Source organism: Macaca mulatta, chromosome 11 (assembly GCF_049350105.2).
Source record: "Macaca mulatta isolate MMU2019108-1 chromosome 11, T2T-MMU8v2.0, whole genome shotgun sequence".
Taxonomy (NCBI): domain Eukaryota; kingdom Metazoa; phylum Chordata; class Mammalia; order Primates; family Cercopithecidae; genus Macaca; species Macaca mulatta.
The window spans coordinates 25028848-25046652 of NC_133416.1; the positions used below are offsets into that span (position 1 = coordinate 25028848).

The window sequence follows — 17805 nt, forward strand, 5'->3', positions numbered from 1 at the left end:
ATCTGTTTGTCTAATCTTTTGCAGATATCACACTACCTTAATTACTGTAGCTTTATAGTAAGTCTCGAAGTCAGGTAGTGTTAGTCCTCCAACTTGTTCTTCTTTTTCAATATTGTGTTGGCTATTCTGGGCCTTTTGCCTCTCTATAAAAACTTTTTTTTTTACATTTTAAAATTGACTTTTTAAGAATTTATTTTTAATTGACAAATAATAATTGTGTATATTTGGGATACATTATTCATGTAAACTTTAGAATCAGTTTTTCGATATCACAAAATAACTTGCTGGGATTTTGGTAGGAATTGCGCTGAATCTGTAGATCAAATTGGGAAGAACTGACATCTTGGCAGTATTGAGTCTTTTTATCCATGAACATGGAATATCTCTTATTTAGTTATTTGCTTTCTTTTATCATAGTTTTATAATCTTCCCCATATAGATCTTGTACATAGTTTGTTAGATTTATACCTAAGTATTTTATTTTTGGGGGTGCTACTGTAAAAGGAGTGCATTTTATTTTCAAATTTCACTATTCATTACTGGTATGTAGGAAAGCAATTGACTTTCATATTTTTTTTTTTTTATCCTGCAAGCTTGCTATAATTGCTTATTCCAGGAGGTTTTTTTGATCCATTCTTTTAGATTTCCTCCGTAGAAAATCATGTTGTCTGCAAACAAAGACAGTTTTTTTTTTCTTGCCTCTTATTTTTTTTTTTCTTGTCTTAATGCATTAGCTAGAACTTTCAGTACAGTGTTAAGAAGGATTGGTTAAAAAGTGATGTTCTTTCTTTATTCCTGATCTCAGTGGGAAATCTTCAAATTATTTGTCATTAAGTAGGATGTTAGCTGTAGTTTTTTTGTAGATATTCTTTATCAGATTGAAGATACTGTCTCTTTATTCCTAGTTTGCTGAGTTTTTATGATAATGGGTGCTGGATTTTGCAAAATGCTTTTTCTGCACATGTTGATAGGTTCGTGTGATTTTTCTGTTTTAGTCTGTTAATGTAATGGATTACATTAACTAATTTTCAAATATTGAACCAGCCTTGTATACCTGAGATAATCCCACTTGGTCACAGTGTATAGTTTATTTTTATACATTGTTGGATTTGATTTGCTTATGTTTTGTGTCAGCAAATATATAAAAAAGAAACATTTAAAAATAATGTTTTAAATAAATAGGAAATACAAAAATGTAGTGTTTTCTGTTGTATATGATATTTGCTAATAGAAAACAATTGAGGTACACTTGATTAAAGTGTTTTCTTTTTCAATGAGCATTTTATTTAGTTAATAAAAATTTGATTTGTTTATAGTTGTTCTGAAAAAATTTGATTATGGTAAGTACAACATAAAATTTACCATTGAAGCAGCATTTTTATCTGGGGTAATACCTGAGGTTGGTTGTCTCACAGCTACAGAAAACTAGGATGCAGACAACCAGAGTGAGATTAAGAGCGCAAGTTTAATAGGCAAAAGAAAGAGAAGAGCTCTCTGTGCAGAGAGGGGTCCCAGAGAAAATGGGTTGCCAGTTCTGTGCTGAAATGCACGGGGTTTTATAGATTAACTGGAGGAGGCAGTGTTGGATTTGCATAGGGCGCGAAAGATTGGTTGGACCAGGTGTGCCTTTTGCATAAAGCGTGTAGAAGCTGGTGGCCCCACTTTAATCTTTTATTATGCAGATGATTCTCTACCTGGCCAGTGCCATGTTGCCTGCTTGTTTTACTGGACACATGATGACAAAGAAAAGGGAAGATGTGGAGGCTCCATGTTGAATATACCTGGCTTCCAGCTAGCCCTTTTCTATTGGCACAGCTGCCAGCATTTACCTATGCAAGCTTCTAGCTTGCTTATCTATGTCTGCAGCTTGAATTTTCAGGCCACTCTTTGTTAGAAGTGATTTGGGGGCTGCTTTCTATTAAAAGGGAGCCCTTGCCGATAACTCCTTTACCTTCACTATCTGCCTAAATAATTTCTTCCTGGCTCCTGTGTCACCATCTTAACCGTTTTTTAACATGTACAGCTCAGTAGTGTTACTGCATTCACATGGTTGTGCAACTAATTTCCTGAAAAAATTTTTTTTTTTATCTTGTAAAATTGCAATTCTTTTTTTTTTTTTTTTTTTTTTTTGAGACAGAGTCTTGCCATGTCGGCCAGGCTGGAGTACAGTGGTGCAATCTCGGCTCACTGCAACCTCTGCCTTCCAGGTTCAAGCGATTCTTCTGCCTCAGTCTCCCAAGTAACTGGGACTACAGGTGCTCACCACCTCACCCTGCCAATTACTGTATTTTTTAGTGCCCACCACCTCGCCCTACCAATTATTGTATTTTTTTAGTGCCCACTACCTCGCCCGGCCAATTATTTTATTTTTTAGTAGAGACAGGGTTTCACCATGTTGGCCAGGCTGGTCTCGAACTCCAGACCTCAGGTGATCTGCCCACCTTGGCCTCCCAAAGTGCTGGGATTATAGGCATGAGCCACCAGGCCTGGCTGATTCTATGCTTTTTAAACAACAAATCTTCCTTCCTTCCTCTAGCCCCTGGCAACCATCATCTACCTTCTATCCCTAGGAATTTGACTACTTAGGTAGATTCCATCATGTCAGTGGAATCAAGTCTTTTTGTGACTGGCTTATTTCACTTAGCATGAACACTTCAAGGTTCATCTATGTTGTGTAGCATGTGTCAGAATTTTCTTTTTTTTCAAGGCTTAATCATATTCCTTTGTATTTATATACTACATTTTGTTTATTCATCCATGGATGTATACTTGGGCTAGTCAGTTTTGGCTATTGTGAATAATGTTGCTGTGAACATGAATATGTAAATATGTTTGTGATACCCTGCATTCAGTTCTTTTGGATAAATGCCCAGAAGTGAAATTGCTAGATCATATGGTAATTCTGGTTTTAATTATTTGAGGAACCACCATACTGTTTTCTGTAATAGCTGTAGCGTTTTATATTGCCATCAACAGTGCACAAGGGCACCAATTTCTTTACATTCTTACCAACAGTTATTTTATTTTTTATAGTAGCCATTCTAATGGATATGAGGTGGTATCATATTGTGCTTTTGATTTGCATTTGCCTAATGAGTAGTAATGTTGAACATATGCTTATTGACCATTTGTTTACTTTTTCTGGAGAATCACCTATTCAGGTCCTTTGCCTATTTTTTCATGGGGTTATTTGTTATTTTTTGTTGTTGAATTGTGGGAGTTTGTTACATGTTCTGAATGTTAACTCCTTGTTAAATACATGATTTCCAAATATTTTATCTTATTCTGCAGGTTGCTTTTTCAGTCTTTTGATTGTGTCCTTTGGTGCATAGTTTTTAATTTTGATGTGGTAGAGTTTATTTTTACTTTTGTTGCCTGTGCTTTTGGTGTCATATCCAAGAAATCAGTGCCAAATATCCAGTGTCATGAAGCTTTATCCCTGTTTTCTCATGAGCGTTTTAATACTTTTAGTTCTTACGTTTAGATCTTTGGTCCATCTTGAGTTAGTTTTCGTATATGGTATATGGTGTAAGGAAAGGGGCCAGCTTCATTCTTTTGCATGTGGATGTCTAGTTTTCCCAGTACGATTTGTTGTCCTTTCCTCATTGTTCTTCTCTTCCCATTGTTGTCCTTTCCTCATTTAAGGTTCTTGGCACCCTTGTTGAGTACTGTTTGACTGTATAATTGTGGATTTGTTTCTGGGTTCTCTGCTCTATTCCATTTATCTATATGTTTTTCTTTGTGACAGCATCATACTGTTTTGATTACAGCAGCTTTGTGTAATAAGTTGAAATCAGGAAGTGTAAGACTTCCAACTTTACTCTTTTTCAGTGTCATGGACTCTCGGGTCCCTTGAGAGTCCATGAATTTTAGGATAGATTTTTCTGTTTCTGCAAGAATTGCCTTTGGGATTTTGATAGAGATTGCGCTGAATCTGTGGATCGCTTTTGGTGGTATTGAAATATTAACAATATTGTTTTCCAATCCATGAACATGGGGTGTCTTTCTGTTTATTTGTGTATTTAATTTTTTTCAGCAGTGTTTTATTATTTTCAATTTACAAGTCTTTCACCTCCTCAATTACGGTTATTCCTGAGTGTTTATTTCTTTTTGATACTATCGTAAATGGAATTGTTTTCTTAATTTCTTTTCTGGATTGTTCATTGTTAATGGTGTAGAAGTGCAACTGATTTTTCTGTGTTGATTTTCTGTTCTGCAGCTTTGCTGAATTCGATTTTTAGTAAAAACTGTTAATTTTCTTAAAAATCATTTAAAATTTTCATGCTTTGTTCAGTCCTTATTAATTAAAAATTTTAGATGAGTATGGAACTTGTGATTAGGTCATAATTTTTTAAAATCTCTTCAGAAAGCCTAGTTTTTAAGTGTATATAGGTGGCTGCCACAGTTACAATCGAAGTATACTTATTTCCATGAGAAGATTTGTATTGTAAATCAACTGCCTTCCTTTCTGCTATGATCTGAATATTTGTATCCCCTCAAAAACCTTTTGTTCAGACCTGATTCCAGTGAAATAGTATTAAGAGGTGTGTCCCTTTGGCAGTATTAGTCATGGGGGTGGAGCTCTCATGAATGGCATTAATGCCCTTATAAGAGAGGCCCAAAGAAATTTGCTTGCCCCTTCTACCATGCGAAAACGCAGCAAGAAGGTGCCATCTGTGAGGAACAGAACTGTGAGAAAGAAATTTATGTCATTTATAAGCTACCTTGTTTATGGCATTTTTGTTAAAGCAGCCTGAAAGGACTAAGACACTTTACATGTTAATTGTGTTATATAAAAGATAAAAAAGACCAGTAATTTTGAGACCTGTAGATACTGGCTTGAATTCTGGAGTATGAGAAGAAGGTGATGTGGCTTTATTATCAAAGAATAGGCAGTATTTTAAGTGGATGCTCATTTGGTTTTTGTGTAAGAAAACCTTTTTGTTACAATTATTAGTACATGAGATTATTAAAAATCCAAAATAGATTTTAATCCACCTGACATTTCAGTTACTATCAGCTGAGTAACTGGACAACTTCTAACATTACATTTTTTTAGTACACAGAAAATTGAAGTAATTTAAAAACTGCTTTAGATTAATCTTGAAATATATATTTGCTCTGGAATGACCATACTGCAGCATGATTCTCATGAACTTCAAAATACTTTATTTAAAAAACAACTTGAGGCAGCAAAAGTATTATAGTTGTCTGACTTTATCCGTGTGATGTGCAGGGCCTCCTTGTCTCCTGATCTCAGTAAGCTTACACTGATCGTTTCAGATCAGAAGAGCAGAAACGGCTTAGTTCTAAAGGGACTGCTGGGAAAACATTTCCAAATAACTGCTACTTCCCTGAGTTTTGCTTATTCACTGAAAGCAGAACTACTGTGCCGAGCCCTCCAGTGACACGGGCCTTCTGCTCTCCCAGACATTTGCCTCTCTTCCCACCTGCTCTGAATCCAGCATGGAGCAGATGAGGAAGTCATGGAGTTCTGTCCGTTCCAGCATGTGTGTCCCCTTTGCAAAAAGGAAAATTACATTTTGTAAGAGACCCCAAATCAAGGTCTCATATAAACCCTGGGGTAAAACTGTTAGAAATGATATTATTATTCATTTATTTTTAAAAAATCACAGCAAATAAAGTTTGTTAGAGTTAAATATGTGTGACCCCCTCCTAAATCATCTGTTTCATTTCTTTAGTAAATATTTCTAAGACATAATATTCTGTTGACACAGATCACCCCTTGTGTTTCATATAACACAGATTGTATCTTTATTCAAGCTTTTTGTTTCCGCCTCTTCTCTGAAGTTTTAAAACCAGTTTTAACTGGCTTAAAGTGTGTGTGTGTCTGTGTGTGCATGCATGTACATGCATGCATTTGTACTTTCCTTTGTTTTGATTTTATCACCACCTGGCCTTTTCATCAAGTTGCCTGGTGCTTAAGTACCACAGTTCATTTGGGCTTAGCTTTCTGTGTATATATGCGACTGACATAAAAATAATTTGTTTTCTGTATTCTTGTGGACATGAGTTTATGGTCTTAGGGAGGGTCATTCAAAATGATTTAGTTTGTAAAAGTAAATGTTTATTTACTCATTTGTTTGAGAGGTATGAACCAAAGTACACATATATAAAAAGGTTATGGATTTTAATATTTTAATAATGTATTAGATTAAAGATGAGACTAATACTGTTGATTGAGGATGATAATTTGACAATTTACAGTGACATAAAGGAGAAGGAATTTATTGGTACTTGTAATTGCGAATACTGAGTTCAAACATGGGGTAAATCCAGGGACTCTAACAATGTCATTAGGAATATCACTTTATTCTGTTTATTCTTTTACCTTTTTTTTTTCTTGCAAACTTTCCTTAGGATTCTCCATAATAATATCAGTTGGTTTCTCTGACCAGTTTAACCACCCCAGGGGGAAAATTTTCCTAATTTTCTAATAGCTTCAACAAAAGTGAGATCAAGTCTCTGGCTTGGCTTGGGTGATATGTGCTGAACCAGCCTGAATGATAGAATGCTCTGAGCAAGTCAGGGTCATATGTTCACTCACTATTGAAGTGAGTGATGGACATGGGATGCAGTTAGGGTTGAAATCAGTTCTGTAGTAATGACATGAACTAAAAGTAAGAGGGACAGAAGTTTCTCCAAAGGAAAATCAGGACTCTTTAGTTACTAGGAATGAAACAAAAACAAGAATATTCACAATAATATAGAAATGTAATATTAAACGTGTTATTTAAGGATTGATATAATGCTAGATTCTCTGTGGGCCCTAAGTGGTTTTCAAATGTTTTTACATATTAAAATGACTCGGGAAGGTTTTAAATATCTCAGTGTCCTGGCTGCACACCAGGCCAGTTAAATCAGAATTTTGTTAGTTCCTGTGTAATTAATTTGTTTTGAAGTTCCTTAGGAAAATCATGCTAACAAGAACTGGGTAGACAGAGCTGGTAGAGCCGAGGTTCGAAAAGACGGATTTCAGGGGACAGAGAAGTTCACATGGGAGAAGCAGGATCCAATGGAGAGAACAGAGGGGCCTCAAAGAGAGACAGAAAGAAGGACCTCCAGCCTAGGAGGTACCTTTCAAAGGAAGCCTGGGACTCAAATCTAGTTTCAGAGAGTACGCTCAAAATCTTAAGTATTAAAGTTCTTACCAGCTTCAATGGATATTCAGTGGTTCAGGAATCTGATTCACCAATGGATCCCCATCAGTCAGTCAGAAGTGAATTCAAAAGTGCAAACATAGGGTCCTGGGTCCAGTGATGAATTTGATTCTGAGTCACAGCACCATAACTGTTAAAGAAAAAATTATTAGTGATACTTGCTAAAGCATGATAAGGCCGACTTTCTTCAGAATCATTGAGTTACAGGTATAGGGACCACAGCAGTGGGATTTTGGAATTGGAGAAGAGAGACTGGGCCCAACTCCAAATGCAGCATGCGCAAGTAGGAATGTATATCCAAGGAGCAGGGTAGGGGTTGGTGGGTGGAAGATTAAGAGTAACATCAGAGTAAGGGGTTTCTGGGTAAAACAACCTAATGGTTCTTGCTGAAGATGGCCAGAGTAATTAATTTGGGGAATGGTGAAGGATAAGGAACCTGATCAGATATCAAGGGTGGGGATACTCTCGCTAAACGGACTCAGTAGGATTCTTGCTAAAACTGGTTTTAACAACAGGGAGCACAGGTAGGTCTACAAGAAGATTCAGGAGACTGACTAAAGTTTCATCAAGAATCTTTGTCAGTAGACTTGACCTTTTTGATACTTAAGTTTTTCTTTTTTATGCGGTTTTGTTTTAAACAGGCTAATAGCTCGTCAGCTTGCTAAAATCCATGCTATCCATGCACACAATGGCTGGATCCCCAAATCTAATCTTTGGCTAAAGATGGGAAAGTATTTCTCTCTCATTCCCACAGGATTTGCAGATGAAGACATTAATAAAAGGTACAATTATTTTTACATTTGAAATTATGTTTTATGTTGCTTTGCTCTATGATAGGGTTTCAAAGGTAATTGTAAAGTTTCATTGTATAAAATCAGGTTTTCTTTCTTTGCATTGAAGTAAAATAAGCATTGATTCTTTGGCTGTCAGATGGCACTACAGAAAAAACTGCCTCTCTATCCCCCTCAGTGTCCCCTTCCAAAAAATATGCCCTACAACAGCAAGGGGCAGAGGTGGAAGTAGGGGAACACCATTTAAAAATAAAAAGGTAGGTGGTAATGGTGAAGCAAGATTTTTCTTGACTTTTTAAGATACTGCAGAATTGAGAGGCAAGTCTAGTATTATATAGAATAAGAGCACAAGAGCCTGGAGCCAAACAGATTAAATCTCAGTCCTACTGGTTAACATTTCTGTTGTGTAACTCACTCAACTAGGGAACTTACCTAACTGTTTTCTTATCTATAAAATGGAAATTACAGTAGTAGTGTATTAACCCTAGAGAGGTTTTGTGAAGATCGAGATAGTATATGTAAAGGTCTTTATAACAGTGCCTGGTCATCAGGTAAGTGTTGAGGTAGCTGCTGTTTTAAAAATTACTATTGTTATTCAAAGAAGGTTATTAGAGTTGTATTTCTTTCCTAGGCTCTCCAAGGTTTATTTGAAATCCTTAAGGTTAATGATTCTTTGGAAAAGCTGGAGGTGTACTATGGTAAATAATAGGAAGAAAACCCTTACCCCAGTAGAAAATAATACAGCTAGAACATAACACACAATTAAAATATTAAATACATTTTGTGTTTCTTTTATTCCATTTTGTTTGTTCATGATTATAAGTTTTATAATCCTTTGAATCCCACAATTTTCATTCAACACTACCTTTAAAAAAAAAAAAAAAAAAAAAAGCACCGCATTTTTGACCAGTCATACCATTTTGAAAAGAGCATATGAGGACTACTTGTGGAAGTTGTATGTAGAGAAGAATACAGTAGTGGGGAAAATATAGGTAGAAACCACCTGAACAGGCAAATTAAGTAATGTAAAAAGAATCTGTGTTTGTACTGTTAATGGAGAAGCAAGGAGTAATTCGAGAGACTTTGGAGAAAGAATCAAGACGTCATCAAGTATTAAGGGAAGGAGGGAAGGAGTATAGCTGTTTTGTAAGCCTGATTGGTGCTATTGAGGAATGAGTGGTAGCAGCCAATTTTGTTTCCTTTGATTTTTTAATTAAATTAATACAAGTGTAGATAATAATCAGTATAGATGAGGACAGGACAAAAAGCCACAATTTCTAGTCCAGCTCACCATGCTGCCTCCCACCCTTCACAGTCTCACTACTCTGTGGCGATTTCTGTAATAGTTCTGTTTTTAACATAACTGGATTATATAAGGATAACTTTATTTTTTATCAACTTTTATAGACAGTAATCTTTTGACTTTTCTGAGAATTTAGATTTATATTGCATTTACCCTTTCAACCTTGAAATACGTATTTTTAATTTTTAAAATAGTCTTTGTAACTTTAAATAACATTCTTAAACTTCTGTTTATTAAATGCTTTGTCTCTTTGTTTTGTCATCTATAAAATTGACATAAATGTAAATTACTTAGAATAGTACTTAGTAATTGTTAACTATTACCTATGTATATCACTTAGAAACACAAGTTTTTAGTGATTTTTTTTTTAACTTTTGTCCTACATTTTAATTGCTGCTCAGTTTCTTTTATTCATGTCTAAACTTACTATATAGATTTTCTTTATTCTAACTTTTGACATAATCAAACTTGAAAAAAAAGTCACACCAGATATAACTCTTCTTTTAAAACTAAAAGGTTCCTAAGTGATATCCCAAGCTCTCAGATTCTTCAGGAAGAGATGACTTGGATGAAGGAGATTCTTTCCAACCTGGGCTCACCTGTTGTGCTTTGCCATAATGACCTATTGTGTAAGAATATAATCTACAATGAGAAACAAGGTAGGTATTTGACCTTAGCAGTAAGTAAAATTGATTTATTTTATGTTCTTAATGGTCATTTCATCTCTATATCAATAAAATAAATTCAAATGCAAGGAGTGAGATCATGCATGAAACCTTTAAAGATTTTCTTTTAGGTTATCCAAGTTACGGTAACTGTGATAATTTAGGATATATATTCTTTTAATATTTGTATAAAATATGTTTTTTAGAATTGGTTAGAAACAGATTGTGATTTCTGTGGGATTTTTAAGTATAAAATGATGAAATGATTTTGTTTATAAATTTAATTGCAAAACTTATTTGGTTGTTCATGAATTGAACATGTACCTGCTTATAACGGGGGATGTGGAAAATCAACAAAGTGACATTGAACTGCTTTATAAATAGAAAAATTTTCTCACAGTGTTGGGAAGGACAACAGTATTAAAAACAAATGTGTCTCCAGGTTTCTCATTATCTATTTATTATGTTGATTTGTTAGTTATTTTGATGCTAAGGAGAGAGCTACAGATGGAGGAGATATTATTTGTAGTTTCTCAAATTTATGTCTACTAAAGTAATCAAGAAATCTTGGTAAATAATGTCAACATTTTTTGAGGTAGCCTGATACTTTTTGGTGAAATGTTTTTGTGTTCATATTTGTACACTGTATTCAATTTCTTTCTGTTTTCATATTTAAGAACCACTCGGTTGTATTATATTACTGGCTAAAGTGGTTTGAGGTTTGGTTGCTAAATGATAGATGCCCTTCAACGCTAAATTGAAATTTTAAAATGAAATTTTAGTTGAAGGATTCTTACTAACAAAAAATGTTTTTGAAACTGTGTTTTCATTTTATAGGAAACTAGTTTTTTTTACTTTTTTATTTCTTTTTTGAGATGGGGTTTCGCTCTTGTCACCCAGGCTGGAGTGCAATGGCATAATCTTGACTCACTGCAACTTCCGCCTCCCAAGTTCAAGTGATTCTCCTGCCTCAGCCTCCTGAGTAGTTGGGACTACAGGTGCACATCCCCACGCTCGGCTAATTTTTGTATCTTCTTTTTTTCTTTTTTTTAAGAAGAGAGAGTTTCCCCATGGTGGCCAGGCTGGTCTTGAACTCCTGACCTCAGGTGATCTACCCACCTCGGCCTCCCAAAGTGCTGGGATTACAGGCATGAGCTACCGTGCCCGGCCTTCTCTGTTTTGTTTTGTTTTGTTTTGTTTTTAAAGTGATGGGATCTCACTATGTTACCCAGGCCTGGAATGCAATGGTGTAATCATGGCTCACTGCAGCCTTCAACTCCTGGGCTCAAGCAGTCCTCTTGCCCCACCCCCCTGAGTAGCTGGGACTACAGGTGCATGCTACCATGCCTGACTAATTTCAAAATTTTTTTTTTGTAGAGATGGAATCTTGCTATGTTACCCAGGCTAGTTTTGAATATGTGGCCTCAAGTGATCCTCCTGCCTTGGCCTCCAAAAGTGCTGGGATTACTGGCGTGAGCCACTGTGCCTGGCCTGAAAACCAGTTTTTGAAGATAGTTATTACAGTTGAAAGAGCCGATTTTGAATCAAAATTGCGCTGTTGTAAATATACTAAAGCCTAAGAATTCACATTAGCATGGTCATAATTATATTAAATTACTGTTTATGACCCTTCTTAGAGTGTAAGGCGGGACTATTCAAATACAAAGGTTGATAGATATAGCTGACTTTCACTTTAAGAAAACGAAAGGTACACTGTCGAGTGGTAGGCTTACGCACATATTGCCAAAAATATATTCGAGAATTTTTTATGTTTGATATTTCAATGTCGATTAGAGATCTATTTTTCAAAAACATACTGAACTAACATTTTTGTTTTGAATCATCTTGAAATGCTTGTGTGGAATCATTTTTAAAATTTCGAGCGTACCCTAAAATATTAAGTACTTGACAGTGTCCTTTAATGTCTTTTTGTCTATTATGTATAATTATCATAGTATATATGCACTACATTATATACTGGTAACCAAATCTCAATGCCATTTGTGAGACTAGAGCATTAGTTACGCATTAAAGCAGTGTATGAGCTTGTAAATTCAGTGCAGGACCTAATAAAACATTTTATATAATGGAATTTCAAGTGAGGGACTTCATCTTACATTTGAAGTGGACACTCAGCTTTATTTTTAACTGCAAGTTGATCAAAGAGAATCTGTTATTTCCTTTAGAATATAATTTTAAACTTTCATATTTTTATTTTTATAAGTTTCTTTTGCATATTCATTTCACAGAACAAACTTGTTTATAAAACCAAAAAATAAGGGACCAAAAAAATCAGATTACTTTGTCTTGGGTATTAAAAAATACATTTTCACTTTTTTATTTAAATGGTCACTTATCTCTAAACTATCGATCAGTTATGTGAAAAGTTCCCATGTTTTCACATAAAATCTTTATTCAATTCAGCCTTAAGAATGCAAGGTTGTCATTTGTTTTTGTGCCAAGTTACTTGAATCATAGTTTTGTGTCAAATTTTCCTTTCACAGAAAATTTTTACAGCTGTACAGGTGAACTGTTTTGATACATTTTTTAGAATTTGCCTTTTTTATTGAAGTCTCTTTTGTATCATTTGTTTTTTTCTTAGTCTTTGTGGTTGTGTATGTGTCTTACTTATAGAAATGTTCTGGTTTTTTTTATCTCCTTACCAGTGGTTTTATAATGTTCACTAGGAAGGCTAGTTTTGATCCCATGGTATCTGTTTAAAAAAGTAATTTCTGTGTGATTAGTTGAAACATAAGCATTAAGAAATATGGTTAGAATGTTCAAATAAAAATCTAAAACTAGAGTATGACAAGACACTTACTTAGCCTAGTCTTTAGTGTTACATTTGAAATTAGGAGCTGATGGTTTTGAGGTAATTTAACTATATGACATGTTTGAGTGTTTACTATAAGTAGAAGATACCATGCCTTAAAAGGTATGAATTATATTATTTAATAAATTTAATAGACAAAAATAGTCAATATTGAGTAAATTTAATATGCAAACTAGTTATATGTTTGCATTTAATATGCATATAATATAATATGCATATAATATAACTAGTAGATATGTTTGCATATTAAATGCAAGCATATAACTGGTAAATATAGGACTTAATTAACAGATAGATATGACATGACGATTCAGTTCACTAAAAGTGCAACTTTTAGTTTCTATCTTAACTATAACTTGAGAGATTAATTTTGAGATTTATATTAATCTCTATAATATAACTTGAGAGATTAATTTAGATTAATTTAGAATTAAGATGTGTATGTATATGGGTATATGTATACATAACATATTTATACACAAAGCACACACACTATGAGCACCCTGCAGTTTGTAGGCATTTTTACATGCAAATGTTTTTGGAACCGATAGGCATCACAGGAATAAATTTTATATATTTGAGATTGTAGCATAGCATTAACACTTATGGCAGCAGTTTTGAAAAGGGTAATTAAAGCTAGAGATACAGACTGCAGTTATTTACCTTCTTAAACTAGTTGCCTTATTATAGCGTATAAATGCCATGTTGACTCTTTTGAGATAAAGATAATTTCCATATAAAATAAATGATTAAGCTGCATATTCACAAACATGTTTGATTTGTTATTACTTCTTAAGTCATTCATATGACTTGAGCTCCGGGTTTCATTATTGTGTACCCATCTTTGAGATACCAATAGATAAAACATAATAAGATGAAAGCCAAGGAACTGGCCTTGAAATCATCAAGCTCAGTCTTTGTCTGCAGTATGTTTCAGACCCTTAATTTCTCAGAAGTACAAATTTTAGGCAAACTTCTTAAATTTATACTGGATTATCTTGATGTCTCTGCATATATGTTTAAACCATAGTAACTTAGATTTTGTACTAGAAAATCTCTGACTCTTAAAAGCAGATACAATTAAAGCTTGGTTACTACCAAGAGAAGTCAGAAAGAGTATAGATTTTGGAAGTAAGCACATTTGAGTTTAGATCCCTACCCAGTTACTTACAGAAATAAGTTGTATTAGACATATCATTTTATCTCTTTATGTCTTTATGTAAACACAGACTGTTCTTGACAATTTACATCAGAATCACCTATGGTACTTGGGAAAAATTTGGATTTCTGGGCCCCACCCATGACCAATTAAACAATAATTTTTATAGATAGGCTTAGAAATTTTGTGTTTAACAGATTCTGAGGCAGTTTTTGTGCTACTGATAGTCTAGAACTTTAGTTTGCTTTATTTGTAACTTAGAGACAGTATCTACTTCAGATGGATGCTAACAAGATTTTAGATTATGCATATAAAATATATAGCACTGGACCAAGGACTTAGCAGCTCTTAGTTGTAGCTATTATACTGACAAAGGGGTTGGCAAACATTTTCTGTAAGGAGCTGTGTAGTACAACTTTTAGGCGTTGTGGGCTGGATAGTCTCCATTGCAACTTTTCAGCTGTGTGTTGAGGCATGAACACAGCGATAGACAATACATACCTAAATGAGTGTAGCTGTTTTCCAATAAAACTTTTTCCAAAGATAGGTGGTGGATTGGATTTGGGCTGAAGGTACATGGTTCGCCAACCCTGTATTATGTTTATAGCGTTTGTTTTACAAAGTGTATCTGATTCTGAAAAAATGAAAAATGGTTATTATAGGCTAGATGGTAGGACTAAATTAACAGATAGATATGACATGACAATTCAGTTTGCCTTAAGTGCAACTTTCAGTTTCTATCTTAACTATAACTTGAGATATTAATTTAGAATTACAAATGTGTGTATATGTATATATGGGTCATATTTATACACAAGGCACACATACTATGAGCACCCTGCAGTTTGTAGGCATTTTTACATGCGAATGTTATTGGAACTGATAGGCATCACAGGAAGAAATTTTGCCTCTACCTACTCTCACCATGTCAGTTGACAGGACTCAGGACATGGGAGAAGAGTGAGCTTCCTTTCTGAAGTTGATGGTAGCTGTCAAGATTTTTGAAAAGTTAGTGCCAGGAATTAGGTGATTGGTAAGCAGCGGCCCATTCCTTGCCTTCAGTGAAATGACATCCTAAAAAGGTAAGAAAAGAATACTTAATGATAATGATGGTAGAATTTGATATATAATAAGGAAACCAAAAGCAGTGGTTCTTGCTCCAAAACTATAGGAATTATCAGTCATCTTTTAAATCAATCATTAATTTAATAGACTTTATATTAAGCAGAACAAATTGTAATATTGCCTATGACTAACTTTAAATCTAATATTTTAATTTCAACTAATCATTTAACTACTGACATCAAGAAATTACTAAAGCTGTTGAGATTTCTATCTCATGTCTTGATGCTCTCTCAGAATGTTTATTGGTCTCATGACTTTTGGTGACTTTCATTTCTCCTCCTCTCTCCCATTTCTTCCTAAAAGCTCATGTAAATACCTAATATGTAACTTTAAATGTCAGTAATGGCAATCACTGTTTATTTTCTCTGTCAGCAAAATACAAGAAGCTGATTTACAGCTGTTTAAGGAAATGAGTAGAAGAAAAGGAAAGCTTTTTCTGGGAATTAAAGAGTAAATCAGGTTTTGTTTTGTTTTGTTTTGTTTTAAGAGTTCTACACAATATAAATAGAAAATGGGTGAGTCCCCATAGTCACTTGTTTGGCTCTAAATCTTATCCACTGTACTATTACTCCTGAGAAAGCTTTGTAGTTATCATGTTATTCATGTTTTAATGACTGAGAAGAGTTTTTACATTGGTACTTTTAAAAAATTTAAATAAATACAAATTGATTTTTGTGTTTGGTAAACTGTGTTTTCTAGGGTGGTGTTTCTAAATGTAGTTTAATCTTTAACTCTGCTTTAATTTGTATTCTCAACCACTAGTTAGCAGAAAATAAAATGTAAGTCAGATAATAAAAAACTTAAATGAACTGTAAAAACCTGAAGCTATTAAGAAAGAGGGACCTAATATAGGTACTAGTTTGTTTGTTTGTTTTTTCATTCATGCATTCTGGCCCACTGTGTTCAGTCTTGTACTTGAATGAAAATGTCAGAAACACCACATTTTTCCTTTAGTTTTCCATGCTTTTTTGTCTTTCCCCCTACCCCAGCAAGTGTGTTATTGTGTGTCAGCATTTTCTGCAAAACTTCCATTTTTTCCACTAGCATTTAAATATTTCCTGTGTCCTAGGGATTGCTCTGTGGATTGCATGATGAAAGAGGAAGGGGACCCTACTGCCCCTCCAGGAGGCTGTGTGTCATGTAGTGGAGAAGTCCAATCACTGAACAGATACCTACATTTAGAATGATGAGTGCCTTGGTGAAGGGGTACAGAGTACTACAGGACACCAGCATGAGGATTGAAGGGAAAGTGTTTCAGACTAGAATACTCCCTTTTTCTGTATAAGACAGAAAACATTTTGCTAACGTTAGGATTATAGTTGCTTTTCGTATTGTTCTCTTTGAACCTGCCTAACATTGCAGAGCAAGTAGGGTGAATTGGAAAGATTTTTCAGGTTCTCATATTGACTGTTTTGCTTTTCATTTTTATTCCTTTCTCCTAACAACAAAATAAAGGAATTCAGACAAACATGTTATGTGATAATTAGACAACTTTAGGTATTACATTATTATTTTTTGGTTTTAAAGTACCTTAAAAATTGGCAGACTGTTTTCAGTCTTTTACTAAGATTTGAACAGTTTAACCAGTAGTGTGGGGATTTGATTACCCTGATAAAGATATGCAAGAAATAAAGTAATAAAAGACAAAAATGTAGGTTTGGAAAATTCAAATTGTAGTTTTATCCATTAATTATATACTTTACCCATTATGTGCTTGTCGTTGTGATAATTATATAAAGATAACTAAAATAACACTCCTAGGCCTTAAAGTAGTAGTTCTTTACTTTTTAAAGGTCAAGGGTCCCTTGAGAATCTGAAAAATTGAGAATCTCCTCCTAAGAAAGTGCACATACACATAAAATTTTAGGGAATATTCTAATTGTCTTTTCATCCTTGAAACCCCAATTAAAAATTCGTATCTTAAAGAACTGACAAGATGATCTTGCTATATGAGCTAGTTAATTTTTATTGCTGATGTGGATATTCATTTAAATAAAGGGAAATTTTAGAAATCAGAAGTTAACTTTATAGAAGGAAAAAGTGTATTTTCTGTTGTTAGGAAAGCATTTTCCAGTAATTTGATTTTTCTGGCACCCTAACTATGAGAAGTTGGCTTTTTAAATTTTACTTTGTTGCAGAAGATTAAATTTAAGGTTGAGTTCCACTTTGTTTGCAATAGTTTGAAAAAGAATAGCTAATGCAGATTTTTTTTTTTAAATTTTTTTCCTTTTAAGCTTTGTGTCTTGTACAATGTGAGTTTGCCAAATTTTCTTCATCTGCTACAGATTAGGTATGCCATTGTTGCTGCCATGTGGCGGCGCACCCCGTGCTTCTTAAACGCACTGACTGGAGGTTTATCGCATCACTTGTTCACATGCACGGAGCCTGGTAACAGCCTCATCTGTATCTTGTTAGCTTCATTTTCTTATTTTTAAAATTTCATTATTTATAAACTCAACATAGCATTTAAAAATAAAGGCTAGTTTTAATTAATTAATGTTACTACAAAAAGTCATTGCTAAAATTTTCATAGTGAAACAGATTTTAACTTTTGTTAAAATGTGCTATGCTTTAATTAAATTGTATTTACTCTACAAGCAGGCATGTTTTACCTGCCATTTTAACTGTATTTGCCAAATTCTAAATATAATTTTGAAAATTGAAATTGAAGCTTATGTTTATGTGGCAAAAGTAAGCTTCAGGACTGGGCTGTGTATTTTTATTGGCATGTAACAGTTAATATGAGCT

At 34.1% G+C, this 17805-nt stretch overlaps 1 protein-coding gene across 7 annotated transcripts in view; it reads left to right on the plus strand.

Annotated features, from left to right (window-relative positions):
* ETNK1 (ethanolamine kinase 1) overlaps positions 1-17805 on the plus strand; it is a 61738-nt gene that overhangs the window by 24326 nt on the left and 19607 nt on the right. For 2 of the 7 annotated variants that reach the window (XM_015151275.3, XM_077953713.1), the window contains exons 3-4: positions 7823-7963; positions 9792-9934. In XM_015151275.3, coding sequence (XP_015006761.2) covers positions 7823-7963; positions 9792-9934 — 284 coding nt within the window. Of the gene's footprint in view, positions 1-7822; positions 7964-9791; positions 9935-14864; positions 15015-17342; positions 17468-17805 lie in introns of all 7 variants that reach the window. The other 5 variants (XR_013400932.1, XR_013400934.1, XR_013400933.1 and 2 more) reach the window with 5 other exon arrangements.